At 39.9% G+C, this 23,404-nt stretch overlaps 1 protein-coding gene across 1 annotated transcript; it reads right to left on the bottom strand.

Moving 5' to 3' along the window:
* Nucleotides 1-539: 539 nt before the first annotated feature.
* npdc1a (neural proliferation, differentiation and control, 1a) lies at nucleotides 540-22,508 on the bottom strand. Its single transcript, XM_086097652.1, has 9 exons — nucleotides 22,159-22,508; nucleotides 11,953-12,102; nucleotides 4,215-4,328; nucleotides 3,889-4,104; nucleotides 3,029-3,095; nucleotides 2,862-2,952; nucleotides 2,640-2,719; nucleotides 2,432-2,528; nucleotides 540-1,608 (listed from the first exon to the last, which is right to left on the bottom strand). The coding sequence occupies exons 1-9, from the start codon at nucleotides 22,262-22,264 to the stop codon at nucleotides 1,537-1,539; spliced, it is 993 nt and encodes a 330-aa protein (XP_085953778.1). The 5' UTR covers nucleotides 22,265-22,508; the 3' UTR covers nucleotides 540-1,536.
* Between the last annotated feature and the right edge of the window lie 896 nt (nucleotides 22,509-23,404).

Genomic DNA, 23,404 nt, shown 5'->3' with positions numbered 1-23,404 from the left:
CACTGCCCCCTAGAGGCCATGGCGTGCGCAACATAAGCAGTGCATTTCCTGTGTGCAGTAATTCCGGGCAAAAAAAAAAAATCCCTTAGTTTAATATCGAATAATAATTTAAAAAATAAATTGTTGTGACTTTCGGCGAGTCAAGTATTAATTGTAAATTTGGAAAGGTAAATTGTCTGACAAATGTTATATCAATAATTTATTCATTCATTTATCCCCCCTGCCCAATGGCCTTCTTGTACTTTCTGCAGTTAAGTAAATAAACTCACCTGGCCACAACGTGAGGAAATAGACCTCAAGACATCAACTAAGTATTAAATATTACTGTCGGTGTAAACGGTCACTGCACCTCAGTGAGCTGCATTCATCTTAGTCATTCTTGGCAGAGGATAAAGAAAATATGCCTGTTAGTACTGTTCCGATTACTTTAACACTAATTCAACCGACAGTGGCAATAAACTGCTTAAAGCATCTTTTTGAAGAATTATTACGGCGAACACAAAACCTTCGGAATGCGTCAAACAAAGAGAGTAGTAATATTGACGTGGTAAAAAGTTTTATTACCGATCCTTGTTCTGCATGTACAAATATCTATAAAAGGTGAACACTTTCACTCTTTTATGTACATTTTTGCAGCAGGAGGTTGACTTTGAGGAAAGAGCGGGACAACACAAGATAGTGAAATTGACCAACGACACATCTATTAATATAGTCTGTCACCCCCCGAAAAGAAAAATAAATAAATTCAAAAAAAAAAAAAACACTACACCCTCCTACCCACCCGAAAATGTCATTCAAATGCTTGAGAGTCACTTGGACTTTACATTCCTCCTCCAGCGACAAGCTGCATACATAACGGCAGGCAGCAGGATTTTTGCATTGCCATGATTCAAACACGGTATGGTCAAACCATGCAACAGACATCATCAAGTACTTGAAATATTTATATAGTCATATATCTATAAACTCTTAAAATCTTTATGCGCAGACCAAAAATGAAACCGGCAACAGCGAACGGCGATGCTAAAATCTCAAGAGACGGGATGTTAAATATTTCCTGCTCAGAATGTGGTTTAGCCACAAGCTACGCATGACAAAACCAAGAAGGGCGCCTGTTTTTCGGCTTTTTGTAAACGTGCGTGTGTGCGCGCGCGCGCTCGCGCTCTCCAGCTTATAGTATTTCGCAGTCTTGAGAAGCGGCCGCAGAAATGACGTGGGAGAGAAATTGCAACGTAAAGAGTTTAAAATTTAATTTGAGGACAGGACGCTCACAGCAACAACTCAAGGAGGAGGCCTTTGTGTTAAAAGACTTAAAAATCCACAAAGAACCCAACATTACACGAGGGTCATAAAAGCAGGAGGGAGGCATGGAGAAGGCGGGGAAGAATTAGTAAAGGGCCAAAAGCGAGAAACAATACGTTGTTGTTTTTTTTTTTTTTTTTTTAATCGTCTCGTCTTCTGCCGGGTTTCCTCCGTTTGTCTGCATGCAGTGTGAGTGTTTGCACGTGTGTGCGTGTGTGTGTGTGTGTTCAGCATTCACTTTTGATTCCCCTGATAATGCATGGTGGAGTCGTCAAACAGAGGGTTTTTCACCTCCATCTCGCCGGTCTGTGGAGGAGAGCACACGTGTGAGTTCGACTGGGGGGTGCACGCCAGGGTTATTATAGTTTGGGAATTTTTCATTCGAGTTAGTTTTTATCTCCTTTTGAGTTTTGGTTTTTGCATTTAGTTAGTTTTAATTAGTTTTCAAGGTGGTTCTGCTAGTTTTTATTAGTACAAGTAAGGGGCGGTCATTAATCGCTCATTTAAAAAAAATTGTGGCGTTAAAGGAACTTTAAATTACCTCAAAATTAAAGCACCAATTTTGACACCCCTGCCTAATATACATTTTTCTATTATCTTTTTGTATTTCTATACATATACTTAAAGAATCATGTATGCCTTTAGTTCCCATTAGTGATGAGAAAATGAAGCCTCATGAAGCACTTCTGCTATTTATTTATTTATTTATTTTACTCCTCTAGATGGTGCCCTTGGTTTAAATATAAAGGCTAGTGCAATGAAAATGTATTACATTTCGACTGCATCTTTAAACCAAGAGTGCCATCTAGAGGAGTCCAAAAAAATATCACAAGTGCTTCATGAAGCTTCATTTGTCCATTACTAGTTCCCAATCGTAAAATGGCCACAAGAAGGCAACCGATACTGTTATTGGCCATCGTAGCGAGTACCGATCATCTTGAAATGAGGTCAGTACTTGCCCATAATCAAAACACTTGTCAATTAATTTGCTAATCGATTAGTTTATAAACATCAGCATGACCTTGAAGGATAATCTGTCTACATCACATGTGTCAAAGTGTGTGTGTGTGTGTGTGTGGGGGGGGGGGGGTGTGTGGGTGTGTGTGTGCGTGCGTGCGCGCATGCTCACCGGTGCAAGTCCAGGACACTCGTACACTGTGAAGTCTCCTGGCTCTTCTTCATCTGAGGTGACCTCGGGGTCAATGACTTTTTGTTCCGGTTTGTGACTGAGAAACACAACGACAAGAAAAACAGTTAAGAGGATGCTGTTGACTATTCATGATTAAAGATGAGGCAAAACGACAACAACAACAACAACAACAACAACAACAACATACTTTCCAATGGAGAGCATCTGCTGTTTTTGGTGCTGATAGTGGTACATTTGAGCACTTTGCGCCAGACTTGTATCCCCAATCTGCCAACAAGAAGGAGGAAGTGTGATGTGACAACACTCAAAACAAAAGCCGCACTCTTCAGATTAAAATCTAGCGGCGTGTTTTTGCAGAAGCAAGTTGAGAAAGTGAAAGTTGGGCGATAACCGCGAGCGCGGCACCTACCGATTTACTGGCACCTGTGGCGGCGGTCACACCTGCTCCCTTGAAGGCGGGATAGTCCACCTTCTGAGCCAGGCGCGATTCTTTGCGCAACCTGCGGAGGGAGCGTTGGAAATTTACAATCGAGGGATTGGAAATGGGTGCAAGCAGGTCTTCATGTGGTTTCTTACTTGACGTAGCAGACAGTTGCCAGGATCAATGCTATGGTGCCGATCACCACAAACACGGAGATGACAACTGCAAGTTGGAAAAAAAAATAAAAAAAATTTAAGTGGACATATATTAACTCATTCACTGCCATTGACGGCTATAGACGTCAACAATTCCCTTTATCTATTTCTATTAGTTTAACATTTTCCCACTTTTGTTAACAAGTTATGAAAACCTCAATTTTTTTATTGTATTAGAACAGATATAAAATTTGTGATTAATCGTGAGTTAACTAGTGAAGTCATGCGATTAATTACAATTATAAATTGTAATCGCCTGATGCCCCTAATTTTTAATAATCTTTTCTTTAAAAAAAAAAGATTATAACAAATAAATAAATAAAAAATTAAATTATTTTATTAAAAAAAAAAAAAAGAACGATTATTAGAAATTAGGGGCGTCAGGATTTTAATCATAATTAATCGCATGACTTCAATAGCTATCTCACGATTAATCCCAAATTTTATATCTGTTCTAAATATTTAAAAAAAAATCAAGGTTTTCATACTCTTGCTAACAAAAGTGGGGAATTTTTTAAACTAATAGAGATAGTTAAAATGAATTTATGACGTCTATGGCAGTAAATGAGTTAATCAGGTTCTCCACCCATTACTTAGAAGCTAGGCCAGCTGAAGATCCTGCCGACTACATTGTCAGAAACACTATCACGTTAAAGCCTCAAGGTAAGCAGAGCTGCACGGAGTTTTTAGTGGATACTTCATTAATCATGCTTTAATTGATTTCTGTATTAGTTGGACAAAGTTGGTTTGCAAAAAAAAAAAAAAAAAAAACACGTTTTAAACAACATCACATGACTCACTGATGATGATCTTGTCGTCCTTGTGAGCGTTCTCGATAAGCGGACCCGCTCGACCGTCCGCTCTGGTGGGCTGGGGGGTGGACGTGTTGCTAAGATTTGCACGAACGGAGCCTGCAGAGGTGCCGTTCCGGGTTTGGGCTGAGGAGCGACCTTGGCCCGACTGCCCCTGTTCGGACGCGGCTATCTTGCTTCCGCCACTGGCCGATAAGACGGCGACTGAAGGTGATACAGGAACATGCGACAGAGATGGCAGAAAATAATTAAGGATTAAGCGGAAGGGAGAATGTTACAGAATCCGTTTGGTCGACGGATAGCAAAGTTCTTACCGGGAGGTTTCAAATGTGTCTTTGGGGGTTCAATGGCAGACACTTCCTGTTTTTCAATGTATGAGTGGATGAAATCGATCTCTTCATCCAAGTCTGGATACAATTGCGCTTTAGCTAAAAGACAAATGAGAAGTAAGTCAGAGGGGATTTTGCCTTTTTCTGTCGCTTCAGCATCCATTTTTTAAAGGGGAATTAACCGCAACATTTTCTTGACAATAATATGCTTGCAGGGCCCTCACTAGTCTGAACACGCTATTTTGATTAACATTGCATTTGTGGAATATGAATTATGAAGAAAAAATAATAATAATAATATTCATCTCACGGGGCGGCCATTTTGCCACTTGCCTGAACATGACATCACAGTTGCTCAGGTAACGACCAATCACGGCTCGGCTTGTAAACGTCACATGACCAAATCAGAAAACAGGTGAGGCACAATTGGTCGTTATGTGAGCTCTGAGCAACTGTATTGTCATTTCCAGTCGAGGGCAAAATAGCCTGACATTAATAAAAACAGGTGGATTTTGCTGCTTAAGCAGAATACTGTTTTTAGTGAGTGGGGCAGCATAGAACATATTATAAAGAATGTTTTGGGGCCGACTTACCTTTTAAAACCAACTAATATACATATGTTTTTATTGTTTATAATTTTGCTATCGTTTTTAAATGGTCATATGTTGTGCAATCTGATTGTCTTGAAAGTGCTCTATAATAAAAGTTGAGATATGCAAAGACACCCATCTGTAACTTTATTGTCTTTTCTGTACACTTGACGGCAATTCCACACAGGAACGGAAAACACGAGACGGCTTCGACGGCTAGTTTGAGCTCGAAGGCGACATTGACTTTGCACTTGTAAGACTTTAAGCTCGTCTACGACTTAAAGAGAATGTGACCGCCGGCGAGAAGATACTGTATGTTATTTGCCGCTTTACATTATATTACACAACGTACTCACTCACCTACCTCATAAAAGCAACAAGACAAGGCGTGTGCCAGTGGGTCTTGTCTTATTTGTTTGTTGACTGGTGGGAAAACGGGAGACAATACGAAACTGATGTTAACAGCCCTTTAGGCCAGACAGTCAGCCACATTCCTGCAGTACAGGACGGGTCTCCAGGGCAACCAGAGCCCAGTATATACATGCGTGTGTGTGTGTGTGGCCGGGGGAAGAAGCACAGCAGGGGGCAGGAGCAATCAGCAAAAAAACTTGGCTCAGTAAATGTGCTACGTTGACAATAGGCCCCAAAGCGGAGTTAATGGTGGCGATCAAAGTGTTCCTGTTATAAAGTCACCCTGCAATAGATGATATTCTCAATGTAGCAGAACGGTGAATCATAAAAATAAAATAAAATAAAATAAAATAAAGTATAGTAAGTTCAAATAGGGCATTGCACCATTATCCGGTAAACTACTCCAATATCTGCATCAGGGCATTAATGATTACATTATCACTTTCTCCCCCTGCAGAGGGTCAACCATCTGGCTAAGCTAATGTGTACGCTACGACAAACCAGCACTTTCACCGTCGCCTTTGTTACATCCCGACCCGACCCCCCCCCCCGTAGTCTGCCATTTAGTGCACGCCGCGACAGGTGTCAGTGGAGGCGGGTTAGGCCATCTGTACCGAGCAGGTGGCTGGGAGCTCCAGCAGTGCTGGTGAGCTCACTCGATCGGAACGCAGCGTTAGCCTCTTCAGGTTTTTGCCTAGCGGTATGGCATGGTTGGGAAATATTAAATGATCTGCTTCCGGTTCATCATCGGATGTCAAATGCAAACTACCATTTTTTCCCCATACTAAATCATTCTTCAAGACCACTTAAGCTTCGGAAAAAAAAGAAAAGAAAAAAAAATCACATGGAGACAGATTAGTTGAGTAGGGAGGTTGGTCCTGTCAGGAAATGACAGATGCTCAGGGTATTATAAGCACGCACATTGTCATGAAGGACGTTGACATGCAGTCAAAAACTCTTTTAAAACCCAAATTTAGGTAATATTCAGGTTTTAAAAGGCCATGTAAACACACAAAAACCCAAATATGCTCTTATTTAAGTAACCTTGAGTTATCCGGCCACAACGCTCTCTCCTCTTCTCACGCGCTGAACGAAGCAAACATTGAAAGGGAAAATTCTTACTTTGTGTTTGAAATACATCTGACGCTAAATGTAGAAAGTCATTCCTATAGGATTTTATTTTTTTTGGAGTATTTCAGCTGTAAAATGAAAAGTGCAAACAGCACCAAGCGAACTTTGTAAATATTATCATAAAAAAATTAGCGATTGAGCGTAGGTGTGCAGTTGGCCACGGGCTGCACACTTCTGGCCACGTAAGAGAGTTTTGTCACTTACTCGATAATGGCCCGTAACCCCTCGAGAAGTGGACTATGGGGGGGCAGTTGGCTACTACAAACAAACAGTAAACGGCTCAACAGGAGAGCCACTGACACGCATGTGTGCTGTTATCTTTTCCCACTCAAAAACCACTCACTTCCACCTGCAACCCCCCCCAATATGAAACTACGTACATGTACCCACACAGCAGCACACACACACTTCTTACTTCCTTCTTGGCAATGTCTCGTATATCTAGAGCAGGGGTGGCAAACTTACTTACTTAAAAAAACAAAACGTTATTTTTGTATTTTTTAAAGATGAATGTACAAAAGCTGCATATGCTGTAGCAAATATATATGTGTGTGTGTGTATATATATATATATATATATATATATATATATATATAACATTGAAAGGGAAAAGCAGCAATAATGTTCTTTACAAAATGATCTTTTGTGTATTTTAGGAATCTAGGAGTTTAGGAGTGTATAATATGTAAATATTTGACAAAGCAAGGTAAAAATATATGACTAAAAACCATTAAATTGGTTTATTTAATTGAGAAAAAATCTTATATAAACATACCTCTAAATTACTTTGTGGTTACATTAAAAAAAAATATATATATATTTTTTTTTAAATAAACATTTGTGGATGTGGATGTGGCTTTTTAAACCAATTATATTGGTTATTAGAATTCTATAAGACATATTTTTGGAAGGAAATGACAGAGAAAATACACCATTATGCAGAAAAGTAAATACAAGATCATCTCAATAAATTAGAATACTGTGGAAGGCCTAATTTATCTCAGTAGTTCAATTCAAATAACTAAACTTTTATTCTTATTACTACTACTATTATCATTATTATAATTATTATTAATGATAATAATAATATTATATCTATTGTGGTGATCCATTTAAAGATTTTCCCCCTTTAATCAATGACCCAGGTGAAGATAAGCGGCACTGAAAATAGATAGATGAATCTTTAGAATAATACAGTTCAGCTACAGAAAAACCTAAATTCACCATGAAGCAAATATATTATTTTATTACACAAGAAAACATCTAAATGATTATCAGTAGGCCTACAGAAATTCAAGGAATCGGTCTTCTAAAAAAAATCCTTTATCAAGTGTTAAATTACAAATCAACTCTTGGAAGAGAAAAAAAAATGCTATGCTAGGAAATGTGTGTCCTCAGTGAACACTTAGTTCTTCATATGTGAACTCTGCTGCCGTCTTGTGGTCAGTCAAGAGAGCAGCCGTACTCAAATACAGCAAGAAGAAGAAGAAGAAAAAGGCAGTACTGTGAGGATGTATCTCTAATTGACGTGCTCTTTTCAATGCGTTTTAATGAAAGGCCGACAAATGGTCGAGGGAGAAGATAAGGAAGCAAAAAAGGTCACAGACTTGTATGTTAATTTCATTAGCTTCTATTAAAGGGAGTGACAACTGATAAGGCCATGCAGGAAATCTTCAATAAACTCTCACATATTTTCTTCAAAGTTGCTCTTTGTAACACCCCCCCCCCCTCTCCCCAAATATCTTTACAATAACCTTTTTATTTGACCATTTATGACTGAAACCTCTTCTCATTAGTAGATTAACACCTTAGCTGTTCACGATGGAGACACCTGCAAGCCTTTGGGTTCGAATTTCCCACCCTCCGTCTGTGGATGTGACGTCAAGTGTGCATTGCGTATATGAAGAAGGGTGTGTGCGGTTCCATCTTTCGGCCACAGGTGGCAGTAGCGATTCAAAATGGAAATTTCTGCATTAGCTTTAATCTACGTAAAAAAATCAGTTTATTAAAAAAAAATATATACATATATAGTGTTAGGTTATTTCCGAAACTTTAATGTTGATTTCAGATGGCAGAAAATTATTATTACTATTATTTTCAGAAAATATTTTTCAGCAGCAATTAAGAAGAAAAAAAATGGCAATCATAGCAACTACAATTTATGTCTGTCCCACAGGTGAATTATTTATCATAGCAGAAGGATGCTTAAAAAAATATATATATAATAATAAAAGAGTAAAAGGCATAAGTGGTCAGCTGCAAATGATGTGATGCAAAGCAGACCTGCCTTGAGCACATACACCTTTACAGTGTATGAAGAATGAACAATGCGCGCCCAAAGAACATGTCTCGGAGGCATGGAGACATGCACAGCGTGTTTGCTGATGGAAGGCCACTCCTGCATGTCAAATACGCGATGGTTTACTTTTTTATAAAGTGCTGCTGTCAGACCTCCCGGTGTTAACCTGTTGTGCCCTACTTGCTTCTCAGGTTACGAAGGTGACATTTGAGTTTGAGGTTCCACACAGAATGCAAAAGTAGGAAAACAAAATGGAGAACAGAAGAACTCCTGAGCAGATGGCACGTATGGACAAAAGCATTGGAGCTATTGATACAAGAAGGGAAGCTTAAAAAAAAAAATAATAATCTGAATTTAAAACTGTGTTAACCTCAGGGATCTATTTATTTAAGTCTTCAGTTAACTTTTTAAGAAATGCTTCCGATCATGGGAACTCTACACTTTTTTTTTTCTTTTTTTTTTTTAATGAAGTTAAGGATAGGTGAAAGATTAACATTTCACTAATTAAAAAATTGGGGAATTTTTTTAAATGTATTTACTTGTTTTAAGTTTTCATTTAACATACTGATGACCCTGGGAGCTCCCTGAACATTTGTTAGGATAAAAAAAAAAAAAAAAGAAGAAGTATATTGTCTGAGATAAAAATAAATAAATAAAACTTCCTACATTTCGCAAGTTTGAAAAGTTTTCCAATAAACACGTTTAAAAACATTTCAACAAAGTTAGGAGCTGGAATTTATAGTTAAAATGTTTTTGATGCCAATATTTTTTTTTTTTACGCTCCAAATATTGGTTATCAGTCTCCTCTCCTTGACCACTAATCACCCGTATCGATATTGGCCACCAAAAAATATTGGTCTGTCTTTAAAATAAATAACACGGCTAGATATTAGTGACATATTAGTACTCCCACAGCCAACACAGGTGGGGATCATTATCAGGCTTCTCCAGAGCTTATTAATTGGCTGATGATATGAATCACCTGTGTTGGCTGTGTGAGACATGGAAAACAGGCTGGATTCCAGTCCCCGAGGACCAGGGTTGAGGACCACTGATTTAAAGGGCCTCTGATTAACCCCAAATAAAGTAAAAATATTGGTCTCCTTTTTTATATCATGACTTTATATCGACAGTATATCCTCCCATTTATTTCCTGTTCATTTGTCTGTAGTGTTGCCGCCAATAATTTGAGCCAAGTTTCTACTGTATGCTCCCTTGCTGCAGAGCCATCTGAATTATTAATCCTCCAGCACGCACACACACACACGCCTTCTATGAGAAACACACACACACAGTGATAGGTGACACGTTTCAATTTATGCAATTTATGCCCAATGTGAGAAAAATTTGTTTTTTTGCGGAGTGGATCTTCTCTAAAATGACATTACGTTTAATCGCGTGAAAGCCAGATCTACGACAGCGAAGCGATTTAAGTCGCCAGAGTGTGGGGGCGGTGCACGTGTTTGTTGCAGCAGCAGCAGCAGCAGCAGGGGCAGGGCCAGATTTAAAAAAATAAATAAATAAATAAATCCCCGAGAGGATCACATCACACTGCGCCATATTTGTCAGAAACACGGATGATGATGGGCGATAGAGGCCGAGCGAGCGGCGTCACGGGGATGCAGAGAGCGGCGAAGAGACAATTGCGGGAGATACAGGAGACAGTGACAGACAGAGGGAATAAAGCCATCAAGCCAAGATGGATAAGCAAGCAGGGGGCGAGGCCAAAATCAATAGACGATCGAACGGGAGGGAGCTTGGCTGAAAGGAACAGAGATGTGTGCAAGAACATACACAAGAGATAGCAACGAAGAAATAAAACTAACTTTTACATTTAGCTTGGCTAAAAACATTTTTTTTTAATGCCAGTTCACTACTCATAAATTCACCAGATCGCCATTTTGTGCTTTCTGGGACGCCTTAAGATGCCAACCGAAGCCCCGGCTGAAAAGGAAAGTAGTAATTGATGTCAAGGATAGAGATACATCTTGACTTTTTTTTAGACCCCTTGGTGGCTAAGTTTTGCCTAGGTTGTTGTGTGACTGCATGCATAAAAAAAATTATATATATATATATATATATATATCCAAGAAGACAAACTAGATCCACACAAATGTTTATTTAAGGGTAAGCCAGTAGCCTTTGTATACTCGTCTAGCTTCAGCACTAATGAGGTTTGTCTTAAGGTGTGCCCGCTTGAGACGACAACACAAATGACTGCAGCTCATCACAGCCTCTTTGCTTAAAACTTTTATAACAGAAATGCAAAAGCCCTGCACGACCTGTAAATGTCAAGCTATTGTCTGGTGACAAGTCGGGGTAGCAGACATCGTGCCAGACAGAGACGCTATTTCAGCCGGCCCGTGTGCTAATCGTGTTCTTTCCCTCATCATGTTTCCTGCTACCGGTCAAGTTAATTGTGCATGAAATGCATTGATCTAATGTGGGGGTTTTCGTTATTAAAAAAATACAAATAAAATTTTCAAAATGAAAAGTTACATTTAGATTAAAAAAAAAAAAAAGAAAAGAAAGATTAATCGACATTTTGTTGAAATTTACTGTATACAGGAATTTAAAAGTATTTGTGGCGCGTGCACCTGCATTTACAGTCTGTGGGAAAATGATCCCTGCCGTGTTGTGGTAACCTTTTTGTGTGTGTAATCAATAGGGATGTAACGATAACGGAAATATCGTGATATTGTGATATTAAAACTGCCACAATTTCGTCATCGTCATGTCACAATATTAAAAGCAACGCATCTGTTAAAAAAGCCAGGTTGATTTCCATTTGTGCAATTCTAGCACCCTCTGGTAGCTAGTTTTTTTTTAGTGCAGTTTAAAAAAAAATACAAGGCATGTTTTGGCCCTTCTATGTTTTCAATCCACGTTAATGGTCGGATGAACGGGAACGTAATATGCTTGTGAAACGAGTCAATATGTGCAGGAACTCAATGTGTGCGTGCATTAGCAAGTAAGTGCCTTAATATTAAGTCTCATTAGAGATTATAGGTTGTTTATATGCATTGCTGTTATGCACAAAAGCACAATATTATGCTTTTTTTTTTTAGTATGAGCTCTTTTTCTTTTACAATGTGACCTCAATGTGAACTTTTTTTTTATCTTTTAATATCGCCAACCTCCCCACAATATCGTATGGTGATGTTTGGATATCGTTGCATCCCCAGTAATCAAATCACCCAATTAATCATTTCAGCCCCATTGTAACGTGCTCAGAAAGGAATCAATTAATCAACGTAAAAGGTAAGCAAATATCATTCATGCGTCTACATACCATGTTGACGAAATCTCTTTTTGGTCACGCAGCGACCCATCTCATCCTCCACCAGCACGGAGAAGCAGGGGCCACAGGTGGCGGAGCCAGGCTGGCACATGCGGCGTCCCTCTTTGACACAGTCGATGTCGCGAGGGCACATTCTGCCAGCTGAGACACACAAACCCCACACGTTTGAGAAGAATGCTTCCGGAGTGACACACAAAAAATGTTTTGTCATGAATTAAATATGGCTTTGTGTTCATAGGAAGTAAAGTTGATGTCAGAAGTTCAACAGAGGTTTTAAAGTGATCAAGCTCAAAGTTTCTTTAAAAATGAGGTTTTGTGGCAAAGGAAAGATTATATTGTTGTAAGAAAAAAAAAGAGTCTTTTTTTTTTTAATCAAGAATGGTTCAGCTCAAATACTATTGCACATCCGTGCTATATAGTCAGTATGCTTCATGAAAAAAAAAATGCACATATGCTAGAGTTTCGTCATTATTCATTGACAAAAATTTAAGGGAAATATGGAAATGAGTCAAGTGTCAATGACAACAAAAAGTGAAACAACAAAAACAGTGTACAATGCTCTTAATAAAAACAGTTGTTTGGGCCATTTGTTTAAATGTTGTGAAAATTGAGTATGAATGCTCAGTTTTGAATCTGTGATTCTGTCAGAACCATGTGGCTTTTTTTTGTTTGTTTTGGGTGTCGTATGGTAATAGTTCAACCCGTTCTCCCTCCTTGGCTGATATTTACGTAAGCGGAGAGTATTAGTCATGACTCGAGATGGCTGTAGGAGAGATTCAAGTGACCTCCATGGCAGCATGGCTTGCGATATGAGGGAAGATGTGAGAAATTGAAGGAGCAGATGTGCCGGGAGGGGGAGTGCTGGTGAGATGGAGCAAACACACAAGAGTGATATCTTTTGTTTTATTAGCCCTTCCCTTCCTTCTATTGATTTGTATCCGCTTGAAAGCAATTATTACCTTTGCCAAGAGGTTTATGTTTTCACCATAGCAGTGCAACCGTTCTCCTTTATCTGGCTCATTTACATGCATTTAAAATAAATAAATAATTATGAGCAGGTTTAGGGCTGCCAAGACAACTAGTCATGGAAGATGACAACGTCGAAAATAATGTTTTTGCTTTTTTTGACAATTTATTTCTCTCTCGAAATTGCTTGCTCCTTCCTGCTGCTATCTGGCAGTCATGATGAGAAAATGAAGCTTCTTGAAGCACTTATATATATTTCTTTAATCCTCTAGATGGTGCTCATGGTTTAAAGATAAAGGCTAATGCAATGGAAATTGGTTACATTTCCACTATACCTTTAAACCAAAAGTGCCATCTAGAGGAGTCAAAAGGTATCACAAGTGTTTCATGAAGCTTTATTTGTCCAGCGTCTGCCTTGCTGTGACACACATGAGCAGAAATGGTCATCTGGGTCTTGTGTGATGTGAACAGAAGCACTGTGGGTAATGCAGTATGATGGCTAACCAGTGTTAGCAATGTAATCCGAAGGTTAGGGGGCATTGCATAATGCGATGCAAATTCCCCTTTCGTGGCACACGGGGCGGTGATAAATCTAAAAATGGAAACACATTGTGCCTCTGTTGCCTGATTCCATTTTTGACATAAGGACAGCCGTGTCTGGAAGCTAAGCTAGCATTAGCACAGACTGGTAACAGTGTGTGTGTGTGATGTAACTTAAGAGGAATCTGTGTCATTACGCTAACGTATCGGCGCATCCACTATGGATTACGGAGACATTAGTAAACTCCTGTCGACTAATCGCGACTCCTATTGGTGACGAGTCGTCGTCGAACTCTCAAAACAAGTGTTTGTGGCAGCCCTAAATAAGCAGGTTGTGCGGGTTGAACCGATTCGTTGTTCATAACATAATTTCTACTGTGCTTCAAAAGAAGCACACAAAGATTTAACACGGACTGTTTCTATTTCACCGAGCTCTCAACATCTTACCATTCTAAACAGGAATGATGAATTTGAAACTTTATTTCACCCCTCATATTTATGACACACGCAAAGCATACGCGATCTTTAGCGTAGCATGAGCGGCAATTAAGGATTGTTTGGTTTGCTTTTAAATGTTCTGCCACCTGTTTAGCTTGCGCAAGCAGTCAGCAGTGAAATGACAACAGACGAAAAAATATTTATAGCTTTTGGTTTAACACCTGGGGTAAGCTTGATAAATGTTCTCTGATAGAAAGTTTGCTGCACGGCGAATGACAACAGCTCTCACCCGCTCTGCTTTTGTGGGTGTAAACGATGATAAAATGTTGTATTCCTCATTATCACTTTATTATCCCTTCCACCTCTCATTAGAGCATCTAATTTTATCACTCGCTGCTTCCTTCCTGCTCCTGAGAGGTTTGACTTGACTTGTTCCTGCTGGTTTCTTTCAATGCCTTGACCTCTTAAAGAAAGGCTGTCAGTACAAATAGAGACGAGTCGCTTAAATTCCAAAAAAAGAGAAGACAATTGCGGCCACATAAAAAAAAACATGAAGTACAGATGCTCTTGAGTCTGTCATATCTAGTACGAGGATGACTCATGCTGCTATTTTTTTTTGGGTGTGTTCTAATCAAGGCTTAAACAGGAAAAGCTGAGCTCAATTGTAACTTGGCTGGGACGACAGGCTAAATTCGGATCAAAGGGAAACCCCCCAAATTAACTCATGTGGAAACGTGTCACGGGGCTAGTTGAGGAGCTTGGAAGAATGATCTGAATGTTGTGCTCTCTATCCAGGTGAATACCTAACGTGAGTCTTTTAAGTCTCGTAAAAGTCAGATGATGGGAATTAATGTTTCCTAAGGGGTTCCAGAGGACGGTGGAGAAGCAGAAAATAAGTCCCTCGCATTATTAATGGTTAAAAGTTACAGTTCACGTCTGGGAAACTAACATGACCAGGACACTCTGGTATCACCCGAAGTTCAAGCTTCTCCCCCCCCCCCCCCAAAGGTCCTTGTGTGAAGAAGGAATGTGCTGTCCCTTTACTCAAGGGCAGCAGCTCAAAGTTCGTTTTAGAGCAGTTTCCCCCAAGTCTGTGTGTCCATGACCATGACATCACTGTCCTGCCCTCAGGACAACCGCATCAAGCGCCGCCGGTCATAAGAGACATTTCACCACCGCAATGGCAGCACTAAAAGGCTGAAAACAAGCTTCTAGCCCTCAGGCCAGTCAGACCACAAACACTCAACAACTCAAACAATAACATCCAGCATCAATTCAACAGCGGAGCATCTTCATCAACGCTTTAAAACAGCTGACTGTCAAAAGTTGCTAGCCTTTCAAGTTCCTGTAACACATAAACACTTTGAATGATGCGTGCTCGAATTTCCATCGCGTGGACGTCGCTAAACTTCCAAGTTGCTCTTTTGAAAGCAAACTAGCTACGATTGAAATCATTGCAAAGTCGGACGCTAGATTTGACCTGAATATCGGTATCGGCCATTTTAGCAGCAGCTAGCAGCTTCACGTCGATCACAGGTGAGTACAGACGGTCCGTGTATTTTTGTGAGGCTCGGCGTCATAACGCATTCGCCAAAAATGCGGAAAGCACTCGGCGAAAAGGTGGGTGACGATTATAGGAAGTGCTCAGCTCTGCAAATATCGACTATAATTATGCCTTTATACTAGATGTAGTAAACGGCACATTACAAAATTACAGTCAGGTCATTTCCGCGCCGTACCGAACTCTAGAGTAAATCTAACCAGAACTTGGAACGTCCCCTTGTGACAAACCATCCATCGACGTGGATTTGCTCCAACATCTGCACATTATAATAATGCGGCACAAATCTCAGCGGTGCCAGTCAGCAGTTCCCCCAGAAATTAATATGGAGGAACGTATTACAGTCACGTGTGCGCAGGTAATTCTTCTTCACACAAAGCAAGCGTATGTGCGCGAAAAACAACGAAGCGACTGCCTATGCTGTCGCTACGGCGACGTAAGGTGGAGAAAATGGTGAGAGAACGAGGGCGGCGAAGAGGCGCGCGAGTGCGAAAATCTGCAATGGGGGCCAGCCAAATAAATCCGCATTAATTACTGTGCATGTACGCGGAAACGCTTTCACACTTCACTAATGTCGATGCCGTCCTCCAAAGGATGGGGGGGGGGGGGGGGTCAAGCAAATTGAGGGGGAAAACAAATTAAAAAAACTCAAAAACAAGGACGCCTTTCCGCAGCATGCCGACTGATTACGACAGTGTGAAGAAAAAAAACACACATTACGCAACGCTCGCTACCCGAGATCTTGTCATGAGAGAGAAAAAAAAACGACTACATCTGCTGCTGTTGCCAGGCTTCACCTAAAAAAAGGCAAACAGACCTTCTACTAAAAACAGTCTCGTCAACAACACGGCGGTCGCCTTTGTGCCGGCTATATTATGTCCCTTCAAGTTGTGTACAGCGACGGCGCATGGAATGCGACCGTGCGAGGGAAATAGGAGGAGTTTGGCTCGCGGTACATACTCCTATTGTGCTGATTTCCTGACGCGCCGATGGCTTCCAGGAAGTGAGCGTCACATTCCTAATCAAGTGGAAAAGCGCTCTCATAGGCACCCCCCGGCACTTGATTTGTGCACGCGCCGTTTATTTCCCACGGAGCGGCAGCACGGCTCGCAAACCTCACGCGCCTTTTAATTATCCGCAGGGAGCTCATTACGATAAGCATTTAAAGACAGAGTGCGATAATACCCCTTATAAACGGAATAATATATGACATTGAGGGTGCACCAATGACGCATGTAAAGAGCACATTCATGTTTACGTTTAGAAAAAAGAGGAGCAAATATTGAGGGTGGGGATGATACATTATTATGATACACGTATTGGTCCTTAAGACTTGTTTGTCTTGTGTAATTAATTTCATAAGATTATTTCAACAAGGGTGTTGCTATGTGCGAGCGAGTGGATTTCTTCAGGTCTAAACTTTAAAGAGGATGTGAAAGTACATTTTCTGTCATGTTTTTTTTTTTTGACACTTGGAAATGACTACAATCCACACGCATGAATGTTTTTCAACAAAACAATCCAGTTCCGGTGATAGATTTGTCGAAAGTAAATATATATCTTTGAATGATATTGATATTTATGGGAAAAAAAATGATGTCACAACTTCAACAAAGTTGAAAAGGAAGTCATCTTTTTGGCCCACACCGAGCTCTCAAAAGATTCGGAGCGGCTACAAATCCAACATATCTTTGCCGGTATTCGACAGAAGGAAGCGAAATTTGGTGTAGCCGAAATGAGTAACAAATATTGCAATGCTCTAAATTAGTCCTTCTCAGATAGGGGGGTAGACGATTTCCAGTTGAGCAAGACGCAGGCTTTAATACGCCACTGATACATACTGTAACATGTGAGATTTAATGGAGTATCATTTATTTTTATACAAAATGTTAACCGGTGAAAATTTTGTTTTCTTGAATATGTTTTATGATGAAATTGGGCCTGACTGATTTTTTTATATGATTTTTGTATTTATCCTTCCCCCCCCCCAACTACGTGATGAACCCATTAAAACACCTCACCCCAAAAAAAAGGCACACAAAAAAAATCTGCAGATTTTTGCTGATTTGTATTTAATTTTTTTAAGTTAGAGGGCTGTTGTATTAATATTTATAATTTAAATCATCATTACTACAATATTTAGCATCTCAAAAAGATAGTTGTTCTTTAGGCTTCTCCCATCGCAAACCAAAGTGATTAACAGACATAATTGAGAAAGATGACATGAAAATATTTCATGATTATTATAATTTTTCAAAATTTTGAAAAAGTTTCCATCTCAAGAAATTGGACTATAATAAATATTTTTGAGTAAAGAAATGTGAAATGTATTTTTCTACGCGTATAATGTTTCACTTCTTTAACTGAAATAATACTAGTTTAAATGAAATGCTTATTTTCTATAATATTCAAATTTATTGAGCCACACCTAATGAATAATTTGGCGAAATTGATGATTCATGATTTTGGTCACTACAGTCGCGACTGAACCCTAAAAATTTGCTTCTTTCACGCCTCACGGCCTCGAACCACATAGCGGAAAATATTGCCTAATCGCCCCAGAAAGCATCATCCTCTCTCAGATAAAAGGTTTCAGAAAAAATGTGACAACCTTCATTGGAAAGTACGTGTCTTATCAGCGTTGATTCACGGCTGCTGTGTAGGCGCTCCTTTCCCACGCTGCTTCAATGAATCGAATGAAAAGCACGCACACACTTGGTGGGAAATGGGCATGACTTTACATCTGGTTAACAAACACGACATAATGGTAAAAATAAATAAATAAATAAATAAATAAAAAAAACGCTATTGAATCGGAGAATGTAAAAATAAAAAATAAACTCCCCAAAATTCATTTAAGTGAGTGATTTGCTGTTACGTGCTCTGGCGCCATCATGCCCCTTATTATGTCAGACAAGTGTAACCATTGCACAGGGGATAATTACTGTGTCATTATCATTAGCGTGAAGCAAAGCGACAGCAGCAAACACCCAACCGCCACCTCCCACCGCAGCAGACAGAACAAAGGGCTTATAATACAATGGCGGCATGTAGGTGGCCTTGATTTATTCTTCTCTATTTTCACTACTTTGGCGGCCGGATGATGCAACAAGCTGATTAATTTGCTCGCCGCCTCTCACGAGCAGGGGCGGGAATCTCACGATTCAATATCAGTGCGATATATTTCTTGCCGAGAGTATCCCAATCAGTGTCGGGATGGATTACTAGACTGATAAGATGGATCGATTGATTAATCGCATCAGGAAGCAAGTGTGGCAAAAATTTAGTTCACTGCAGGGAATCTTGTTTTTTTGCCAGTTTTTGATGCTTATCGGATTACTGCTACTAATGAGCTACCAATTAAAAGAAGCCAGGCAGCTTTTATTGATATATATGATATTGTGGTTTCAAATGTTTTTCCATAGCCACGGTCTGCTTTTTAAAAGCAATCTGCGGTGATGTCAAAAATAGACCGGCTGTCTCAACGTGTGCGATGTGAGATGACAGCACTGGCAGGCATGCTACTCAAAAGTATTTTAAGTAGCTAAGACAATCACTGCCATTGTTGGTGGGAAGTGGTCAAAAAAAAAAACAAAAAAAAGAAGGGAAATCCCTGACATAGTTTAACAAGTTGAAATGGTAAATGCTAAGTGGAGCACACTTACACAGTATAGCGCTTTATCTACACCAGCGATTCTTAGAGAGTGGTACTAGTACCATTAGTGATACTTGGACTCACTCTAGTGGCACACAAATAAAGTAAGAAATCATTGCCCAAGTACAGATCAGTTGTATTTAACTTTTTTTGTACAATTTTCCTATATTTTTCCACATTGTTAATGATCAAACCGTGAATAATGTCATGGGGACTAGCAATAATATTATTTTCATGAACATTTAAAACCTAATACGCTGGATTTTAATGCAGCTGATATTCTTAACCAGGATTCGAACCGCCAACCCATTGGCCACTGGGCGACCCCCCTCTGCTAAATGAAGCACAGACGTCACAACAACGTACTAGAAAAACAACGGGAAAGACTGTCGACTGGCTAACTGTTAGCCAGTTGCTAACCTGAGATCATAACAAACGCCGGCACCCACGTCACTCACCAGGCCCGTATTGGAGAATTGCTAGAATAATCATTTTATAAAAATATTTGATAACTGCAGGCCTAGTCTCAATTTGTTTGCTGTTTAAATAAATAATCCTGTAACCGGTAATTTATGTCAGCCTAGAGATTGAGTATAATACCTAAATGTTTACCTTTTTATTTATTCTCAGTGGAAAACCGGAAGCACAATGCACTTGCTACTCGCTTTGACATCATTGAGAGCGTGACTTTCTCATGGCCAACACACTTTGATGTGTCGAAATCAAGGTGAGGAAGAGAAGTGGGAAGCGGTTTGAAAGAGGGATTAAAAAGAATCTTTGGCTCACCCACCTATTTTTTTTTTTTTATTATTGCCACGACAAAGAGCACAATGAGGCGGATCAATACTATTGATGAGTTTCCTGGTTGCTTTTGGCATGGTTACTGATCTGCCAGTAATTCCTCACAAAATAGGTGCAATTTTGAAAGCTGCTCAGAGAGTGTGAAAACAATAGATCTAAAAATAAACTGCACGGAATACAGTAAGTAACACGAAAACGATCAGATTTTCCCTAACGGTAAACTGATTTGGGAAGTGCTGCTGGTCCAGTGGCAGTGAATTGAGACTTTATAATTAACCCTAATTGTTCACACAAGTAGCAAAAATTGGTCGAGGAACATTCCGGGTCAAATCGGGGGATATTTCATGAACTCGCAATTAGGAAGCAGCTTGCTTAATACGACAACTGTGATTGTAAATTCCCATTTTGTTTTGGACCACGCGGTGCATGTTTGGTATTAAAGCATCCCACACAGACAATTTTCATACGTAGTACACTAAAATCGACATAACTGCAGAAGAAGTGAATCATTTGGAGCCAGTAATCGACTCATTGGTCTTCGTGTCCCCAAGCGGCGGTGCATAAGTGGCGTACCACCTGACTGCTCCCGTCTCCCATTCACCACTAAAGCGCTGATGACTAATTCTGCCACGGGGGCACATGACGAGATAAAAACACATCACCAGAACATTCGCTGTGAGTCTTATGTTGACACCATCAACGTTTACTCCCAATGGAAGGCCGAGTTTACTTTAGCGTTACCAAATGTTACCTTCATTATTGTGCGCAAAGTTTGATTTATAGTGTTTGGTGTGATATCACGCCATTTTCTGCTAGCATGTTAGTGAGGCTGGTATGCTAGCTATGATCATTGACTGACTGAGTGAAGGTTTATTTGTGTTTAATTTGCTGACTGAATGCAGTCATTTATGTAACACGGGTTCAAGATTGTGGATGACGTGTCACAGTTTGCCACATCAGCGCCCCAGATAATACCACTGCATTTCACAATGACCTTTTTCCCCACATGAAAACGGCGCTCATTTGACATTACCCCCTTCCTGCGCATTACCACATAACCTACGGCAGCCGTCACGTTTGCTGAATGAAATCGCTGAAAATACATGAAAAATTCAGCTACCCGCTTTTGAATAAATACAATCGCGCCCATTCACATTGATGAAAACGTGTTCTTTCTGTGCAGGGAGGGAGCAGTCGGAGACGACGTTGTTTGACTATCCAGCTGTTGCTGCTCTCACATGGTTATCGTGCTGAAATAAGAGCAGATTATCTTGCCCCAGCGTCATCGGTTACGACACAGAAGCATACTGCTCGCAATATAAAGACCCATAAGAACACTTGATCATGCATTTCTAAAGGGAAATGAAAGCTACGGGGACGAGCCACCGTATCAGTTTTCATCTCTCAAAAATAATTACCTCAAATCAAACTTTTAAAATACTGTACATACATTTTCACAATAATTTAATCTCTCTTTTTTTGCTACTGTTATTTAGGCTAGTATGCTAGCTAATACTATGTATGAGCTACATGTTAAGCCAAGGTGGTTTGTTTGTATTGAATAAGATAAATAAAACATTAATAATATACTGAATACAGTGTAACATGGGTTGAGAACGTGTACATGCTGAATGATGTTGATACTTTAGGATGCTCTCACTTTGTTGCACAGCATAATTTTTCTGACATTTTTATTTGGTGGTGCGACCTGAATTTGTTATTTTTGTTCTCCCCAATTAAAAAAAAATAACAAGACTAAATAAATGTTGAAAAACACTGTCGTAATGACCAAGATATTTACCTACAAAAACTGAGTTGGAAATATGTTAAAATCATGTAGAACGTGAACCCCAAAGGAAATGCTAACAAGGAATGGAACGATGACATTTTAAATGGCTTTTTCCTTGTTGTCTATTTCCACCTGCTCACTCAACCTGCACAAAAGCAAAATTGCAGGCGACTACGTCGACAACATACCGCGGAAAAGCGTGTTAACACTAATATTGTCGCTCGGTGCTCCTGGTTTGTGTTTTAAACGTCTCCATTTTGACGCAAAGCAATGTCAGGCTGACAGGTGCCAGGAGGCTCGTTCATTAAAGATGCCCCCAGATGACGCACGTCGACGCGGAAAATTGGTTTACCAAAATAAAATAAAAATTAAAAAAAACACGACGACTAAAGTGCACATGGTGGATATTTTTTTCTGCTAATGGTGGCTGTGTGTGTCGCATTTTACCTGGGAGGCTAGCAGCGGCGCGGAAGACGCAGAGCACGACCGCGGCCAGGAGCAGCGTCGAGGCCCGGCGTTGGCGTTCGCTCCGCGGGCTGGAGAGCGGCAGCATCGTCGCTGGTGGTGGAGGTGGTAGTCTTGTCGGGAACGGAGAACCGCGGACGGGGAGTTTGTTGTCATTCCCCCATCCTTTGTGGGTTTTAATGTCGCCGTGTAGTTCGTTTTGAATAGCTCTCTTCGGTGCTAGTGGGGGCAGCGATGGAGCAGGTAGTCGATCCAGCTCACAGTGCACGGTAATCCGCGACAGTGCTAAAGATAGCGGGGCTTCAGGGGAGGAAAGGGAGGGGGCGTGTGAGGCTGAGAGCCTGCTTGCGTACGAGGTTGGGAAGTGATGCCTTCAGGGTCTCCTGGGAAACTAGCAACGCCTTACCTGGGCACATATTTTGCATAGGGAAAAATCTCACTGCACAGTAACAAACTAAAAAAAAAAGAAAGAAAAAAAAGTGAACCGTTCAATCGAATAGCTGCCATTTGCGTCCCCAGCATATGAAATGTATAAATGAATGCTAGAATAAAAAAAAAAAAAATTAAAACAAAATTTATAATGTAGAGTTTTACTCTTGCACATTGATTTGATTGCATATTCAATGTGTATAAGTTGTTCTTTCCTAAATTGTACTTTATTATAAATTTATAAATATAATTTAAACTCTTAAAATCACAGGGTCACACACAGTCAGTTGCTTTTTCAGTATATTTTATCATATTAAAAGTCATGTTACCTATTATTTAATGTTATTTGTTTATTTTTATTTTTTAAGTTTTGTCATGTGCTTGGTGTCAACATGCTATTAGTCAATTTCAACTCATCTTTCATCATAATATTGTCGACTTCTATGCTCAGAACAAGCCACTTCACTATTCAATATCTTCGATAAAGCTAAAAGGTTCATCGACTGCTTCGTTCTTTGCCTACGATTCTTTGCACTAGTAGAATGACTTTGTCTTACTAGCAACATTTTCCTACTACTGCACGATTTTCTGCATACTGGTAGGACAACTACGGTGTATGTTACTAGTGAGACAAAACTGTTGACAATTGCATGCTTCTGGTGACATCATAAAATTCTACTTGTTAATAGCTAGCACTTCATCGGTAGTACTAGTCGTGGCATATTCCCAAAGTTCAGTTTTGCCTATCAAGGTGTCCTACTTGTGAGGATTTACATGGATTTCAATGATATATTCTTTT

The sequence above is a fragment of the Leptonotus elevatus genome, chromosome 15 (assembly GCF_054856555.1).
Source record: "Leptonotus elevatus isolate MCC_2025b chromosome 15, RoL_Lele_1.0, whole genome shotgun sequence".
NCBI classification, from domain to species: Eukaryota; Metazoa; Chordata; class Actinopteri; order Syngnathiformes; family Syngnathidae; genus Leptonotus; species Leptonotus elevatus.
This window is presented reverse-complemented; position numbering and strand designations above follow the sequence as displayed.

Bases quoted from the DNA above. Each gene is read 5' to 3' on its own strand.
- npdc1a (XM_086097652.1), bottom strand. From the start codon at position 22,264: ATGCTGCCGCTCTCCAGCCCGCGGAGCGAACGCCAACGCCGGGCCTCG. The intron at 4,329-11,952 runs GTATGTAGACGC...TTTGTCTTTTAG, and splicing joins AAAGAGATTTCGTCAACATG to CTAAAGCGCAATTGTATCCA. The intron at 4,105-4,214 runs GTAAGAACTTTG...TATCACCTTCAG, and splicing joins GACACATTTGAAACCTCCCG to TCGCCGTCTTATCGGCCAGT.